Source organism: Sinocyclocheilus grahami, unplaced genomic scaffold (assembly GCF_001515645.1).
Source record: "Sinocyclocheilus grahami isolate Dianchi unplaced genomic scaffold, SAMN03320097.WGS_v1.1 scaffold520.1, whole genome shotgun sequence".
Classification (NCBI taxonomy): domain Eukaryota; kingdom Metazoa; phylum Chordata; class Actinopteri; order Cypriniformes; family Cyprinidae; genus Sinocyclocheilus; species Sinocyclocheilus grahami.
The window spans coordinates 245670-252347 of NW_015505699.1; the positions used below are offsets into that span (position 1 = coordinate 245670).

The window sequence follows — 6678 nt, forward strand, 5'->3', positions numbered from 1 at the left end:
TATATATATATATATATATATATATATATATATATATATATATATATATATATGTGTGTGTGTGTCATCTTCATTACATACAGTTGACTGTTGACAAACCTCAAGCAGGGCAACAACTCATGTAGTCCATAACTGCAGTTATGTGCCCCTAAACTTCAATATATTGGGGCAAAAAATGCCCCTGTATGAGTTTTTGTCTCAGATTTATATCTATGATAAGTGATATCACATGAGCAATGTGACGAATCGACAAGTCACTATGGAAACGGACGCTAAGAAAAAGCAAGGCATACTACTTTCTTCTTCTTCTGCTCACAGGCCATTTGCATACTTAGTGCATATGGACATTTTAGGTAGTGCAATAATTTTTCATTTCTTTTTTCATTTAATCTTTAATCCTTGAGAATAAGAATAATATTGTTAGTTTGATTCTAATTATATAATAAGTCATATCAGATATGTATTTTTATTATAGAAATATGTGACCCAGGACCACAAAACCAGTCATAAGGGTCAATTTTTCGAAATTGAGATTTATATATCATCTGAAAGCTGAAAATAAATAAGCTTTCCATTGATGTATGGTTTGTTATGATATGAAAATATTTGGCCGAGATACAACTATTTGAAAATCTGGAATCTGAGGGTGCAAAAAAATCTAAATATTGAGAAAATCGCCTTTAAAGTTGTCCAAATTAAGTTCTTAGCAATGCATATTACTAATCAAAAATTAAGTTTTAATATATTTACAGTAGGAAATTTACAAAATATCTTCATGGAACATGATCTTAATATCCTAATGATTTTTGGCATAAACGAAAAATCAATAATTTTGACCCATACAGTGTATTTTTGGCTATTGCTACAAATATACCCCAGCGACTTAAGACTGGTTTTGTGCTCCAGGGTCACATATATTATATAAAATGCAGATCCATGATGTGTGAGATGATAATAAAATATAATAAATATATATAATATAATAAAATGAACATCACCTTGATATAACAGAGTTTTATCATTTATACATATAAAATAATATATAATATTGTGCACAATCTGTTACGCCCACTGGAGTCTCGTCAGTAGGTCACGCATGAGATACCTCTGAAGTAAACTAACCCTGAAACATAACCTACTCCGAAACAGGTTATGTTCAGAGAGTAAGTTAATATGGCTACTTACACACCCTAAAATTGACCTCCGTTTTTGGAACCGAAAGCTGAGTTTATCCGCTTACCCTTAAAAATACCTGGGTTTGTCACATAACATGCTTCTGGAATACCCCCTGAACTGTTGTGCATCTCCGAGCAAGCTGCGTTTCATTTCTGAATGAAGGCACGTTTTGAACAAATTGTGTGAACCAATGATTCAATGGCCCATTCATAAAGAGAGCCATTTACTTGATTCTTGAATAAATCAGCAGTTTGAATGAATCGAATGAATGAATGACTCAATGACTTTCTCATAAAGACATTTACTGCCACCTGCTGGCAATTTCAGTTTTTTTATTTAGAGTATCAGTTCACTAAAAAATAAAAAATAATAAAAATAATAAAGTGATAGTTCACCCAAAAAGAAAAATTCTGTCATCATTTACTCACCCTCATGTCGCTTCAAACCTGTATCACTTGCTTTCTTTTATGGAACATAAAAGAAAATAATGAAGAATGTTGGTAAGCAGAAGAAAAAGAATGTTGGTAACCAAGCTAATTTGGTTACCAATGACTTTCACTGTATGAACAAAAATACTGAGATGTTTCTCAAATAATCTTCTTTTATGCTCCATAGTTTGTTATTATGCCATTGTAGCCTAAATGTTTATGTGCAAAAAAAAAAAGTTGAATCAAATAAAATATTTCTTTCTAAAGTTACTTTTTGTAATATCTACTTGATTTTTTTATCATTTAACACAATAATGGTTTTAAAATATCTTTTGGGACTATTTTCACAGCCAAATTTAATTTGGGATTAATTAAATTAACTAATGCCGAGTTCACACTGCACAATTTTAGCCCGATTTTTCACTCGCTGACAGGTTTTGCGAAATCGCCAACAAATGCCCGAAATCGGAGGCAAATCGGTGCTCGTTCACGCGAGTGACAATCACGCAGTGTGAATTATCAAAGATGCGATCTGAGGGAAAAGCCGATGCGTCGCCGATGCCCGTGAAATATTTGGCATGCTAAATATCTGGAGCTGTCTGCGATTCACAATCACGCTGTTTGAAATGAGTTCCGACTGAAAAACACATCAGCGATGACCTACAGCCAACGAGAGACCAAGATACAGGGCCGCGGGAAGTTCGGGGAGGAGTTATTTGAAACGTAGTTTGCGGACCAGTGTTGCCAAATCCGCGATTACCGCCGGTTGTTTTTTTATGTCAGAAGGTTAAAGCGACCCCAATAACGTGATATTTAGGCCCTGGAATGTGAATTGTACCAGGAGAACCCCGCCCAAAAAATTTGTATTTTACTCCCGAACGCGATTTTTATTGGGGGACCCCCTCGAAAGCAATTGGGCTATTTTCAGGCTACTTTTGAGTAATCATTGGGCGGGTTTTGTAGCGAAAACCTGGCAACCCTGCACCAGACAGAGCTGTCGCCGATTCTTCCTATTGTGAAGTTATGCAGTGTGTAACCTCCTGTAATGGTTCCATCGTGCAGTGTGAACACAGCAACAACTGAATGCTACCCCAGATAGTCATTCAGTGTGAAACCAACAGTGATGCGACATCTTTGAAAACCGTGCAGTGTGAACTCGGCATTAACTGCCACATCCTTTTGAATCGACTGACAGCCATAATATATATATACAGTCAAACTAAAATTTATTTAGACAACTTCAACATTTCTCACATTATCACAGTTTATTTATAGTTTAGAAAATGATAATAAAATATGACAAGAACTCAGAGTTAAACAGTGTCAGAACAAATTCATCTTGATAATGTCAGATAACTTTGATAGAAAGGTATGTAATTAGGTTGAATAGCTGTCAGCTGTTAAATTTAAGTACACAATTAGATAATACCAATTTAGGTCAACCAATTACCAAGCAATGCTTAATTTTGTTCAGTCTGTGGTGTAAAAAGGTCGCATTAGCAATTAAAGAAAAAACACTTAAGCAAAACATGGTCAGGTCAAAGTGTCTGAATAATTTTGGTTAGGGATGTTCATTTCGGTTATTTTTCCTAACTGACAACCGACGCTCATTAACCGATTATTAACCGTTAACCGACAAGATTATTTTAAATTAGAATTGAAATAAATTAGAAAGGATAAGTGTCTGTGACTCGTTAAAAATACTAACATTTGTTTCCCGGGGATTAATTTTACATGCGCAAAAAGCAGCAAACAACAGAACATGAGGATTCACATGGTCATCATATCACATCACGCACCTGCAGCGCTTCTGCGAGCGGCGAAAAACATAATAAAGCTTATATATATATATATATATATATATATATATGCTATAACAAATAAATAGGCCTATACGAGAAATATATTTTTACTTAAATTATAAATTAAGAAAATTAAAGAAAAACAAGTAGCCTAGGATGCAGAGTTTTGGTTCATTTTTGTTCTGCGCAAAAGGAAACAGACGGCAGAAAGCGGCATCCTATTTTTCTTTAGGCTTATTTTACAAAAGCACAAAGATTTGTTTTTATTGTGCATGTACACAAATAAAGGCAAACCTTTTACAATTCCGACTAAAAGGAGTAGTTTCTTCCACTTTTAGCATGCACACACAGTTAAGCATTGCTACCTTGACAATGCAGCCTGTTCATTATCATAATAAAATACAGTCAGTCAAACATGTAAAAAAAATATGTAGTAAAAAAACTATGTAGTAAAAAATATGTGGTAAAATCTGTTAAGCCGTTAAGGTGAAGTGTTATCACCGTACCGCCGTGAAGTTATACAAAACATTGTTTTATGTGGATATTGGAACGCGAGTGAAGTAGGCTACATAATAAATAATAATTTGCCATTCAAATACATCACGAATATGGAAACATTTGATTTTGTGTCGAATGAGAGACCCAACATTGGTTTCAGTTTCATTTTAGCCTAAATTAATTTGTTTTGGCTTGTCGTTTATATTGCTATAGCCTAGCTTCTTATATTCTTAATTATTGTTCTTTTCTAAATACGGTTAATTGAAAGGCTTTGTTGTGGAGTGAGGGGAACTAAAATAGCCTAGCTATGTTTACAGTGTTTATTATAATGTTTGTAAACATTTCACATCGGCATTAGGTCTATTTCTGAATGAAATAATAAAATGCGACTTATAATAAAACTTGTTTTTTTCCCCTAAAAAAAATTTTTTTTTATACGCGTAGCGTATTTTAACCATGCAGCAATCTGTTTTAAATATTTTGATAAATTACTGAAAAAAGAAATAATTAAATTACTTTTTAAACCGTTTAACTGATTGTATTAATCGGTCAAAATTCTTACCGTCGGTTAACCGGTTGAACGGTTAAAATGAACATCCCTAATTTTGGTCCCAAATTTTTATCAATTTTACTGGTAGACCCCTGTATGAAGAATTTTTGGGTATAATATGTCACAGTTTACTTTATTTTGCTATCCTTACTTACATAAATGAATTATAGTGTCCTGCACCCACTAGTAAAAAAAAATATATCAAAAATCATATCTGGTGTCTGAATCATTTTTGGTTTGACTGTACATATATACACACATATATCTAAGCTGAAATATTTTATAAAGTCATTTACAAACAACTAGAAAGCGACCAAAATCTCTGACTTACGTCTGCTTTCATAAATGGCACGTGACTTCTCATAGAGGTCGTAGGGGTCCGGCTTGCCCAGGTGGAAGGGCTCTGTGTCCGGAACAGAGGAGCGATGGAGCGTCTGGCCGGGATGAGGGGCACCGTGTGGGAGCAAAGCAGCCGACAAGCTGGTCTGGGGGCTTCCTTGAGTGTCCCACTGTATGGACAACACAGATATGGACTGGTTTGAGTGGATAATATACATACATGCACCAAAAAGAAGTGCAAATCTCTCATGTACATCTTTTAAAAGTTCAAGAGGAGAACATTCGGCATATCATAAAGGTGACCCCTGTCATTACTCCTGGCCTCTTTCTGCGAGGAGAAAGTTTAGCAGTCCAATCGCTCTCTGGAGGTTCAGTGGGGGAGATGAATTAAGCTCTAAGTGAGGGACTAAAGTGTGAAGCGAAGTATCTGTGCTACAGTCATGCGCCCCGGGGGCTAATGGATCCTATTTCCTGTGAGCTGTTCATTTCACCTGCAGCTCTCTCCGCTTAACCTGCCAATTCCATTACGAGCCCTGAATCCAGCAGAACTGGACGGCTTCTCACACCGGGATGAAAATGAACTCACATGAAATTAGATATTCTAGAAATACCTAAATGTGCTAAATGAAATGTTGCATTACTTTACAAGGCTTTGGAGAAACTTAACCTGGGACGTATAGTCCATTTAGTTTCGCAAACACCATTTGTGGATCTGCAATGCAATTAAGACATGTAAAACTATGGACTATGTGTGCGTGTGTATATATATATATATATATATTAAAAAAATTATATACATTTTTGTATCAACCAGTATTATTATTAAACTAAAAACTAATAGTTAAACTACAAATGAAACTAAATTTAAAACCACAAAAAAATGTTACTCAAAATAAGATAAATGTTAACTGAAATATATATATATATATAAATCTTAGCTGAAATATTTGAAATATTTTCTAAAGTTATTTATTAGTTAAACTTGTTAAACTAAACTAATAACTAATAAACTAAAACTGAAACTAAATTTAAAACCACAAAAAAATTGTTACTCGAAATAAAATACAATATATACATATTTTATTTTTGCTATTTGCAAAGGCAACACTTTTTAATTTTAATTTAGTTGAACTTAATGTACTAAAATAAACTGAAAGAAAAAGTTAAAAACAAATGTAGACACATACTACAAAACACAAAAACAAAAACTACTAAAAATGACAAAGACAACATTTTAAACTGATTAAAACTTTTAATAAAAACTTTAAAATGCCAATGAAAATGAAAGAACACTATTTGAAATATTATGGATATTATTATGGATAAATATTATGAATATATGGATAATAACCTTTACTTGCCATAATTTTGAACCCTTCTAAAAGGGTTTGTATCATGTAAAAGTGGTTCCCTTTCAGTCAGTCACGTTCTACGTTACGTCAGTCGTGACTGACGAATTGGGATCTCGCCCGAGAGCTCAATCACCTTTGAGTGTAAACTAAACAAGCCAATGACAGTTGGCTTGCGTGTTTCGCCACGCGCACCCCGCCCCGCAGCGCGGGTATAAAAGGAGAGCGCGTGCAAACGCACATCAGCTTTTCGCTTCGGAGCTGAGCCTTCTCAGGACGAATCTCCGCAAGTGTTTGAAAGAAACAGCTGGCGTTGGTGTTACGGCGCGTCAGCGGGGGTTGCCATTCAGTGCTGCTCATCTTCGGCGTGCTGTAGCTGCCATTCTGCGGTCTCGCCGCAACCTCCCCTGGGCGCTTCAGCGCTCTCTCTAAAAGAGTGTTTCCTTTTTTTCCTAAAAGAGCAAATATCTAAAAGAGCTCCACGAGCGATGGGCGTCTTTTTAAAGATGGCTTCCCGCTCGTGCGTTTCTGGATGC

The 6678-nt window shown here is 35.1% G+C and overlaps 1 protein-coding gene across 1 annotated transcript in view; it reads right to left on the reverse strand.

The window, feature by feature from the left end:
• The window catches only part of magi2b (membrane associated guanylate kinase, WW and PDZ domain containing 2b), a 125518-nt gene that overhangs the window by 18585 nt on the left and 100255 nt on the right, over positions 1-6678 (reverse strand). Inside the window, exon 13 of the mRNA XM_016237620.1 lies at positions 4786-4963. Within this exon, the coding sequence (XP_016093106.1) occupies positions 4786-4963 (178 nt within the window). The remainder of the gene's footprint in view (positions 1-4785; positions 4964-6678) is intronic.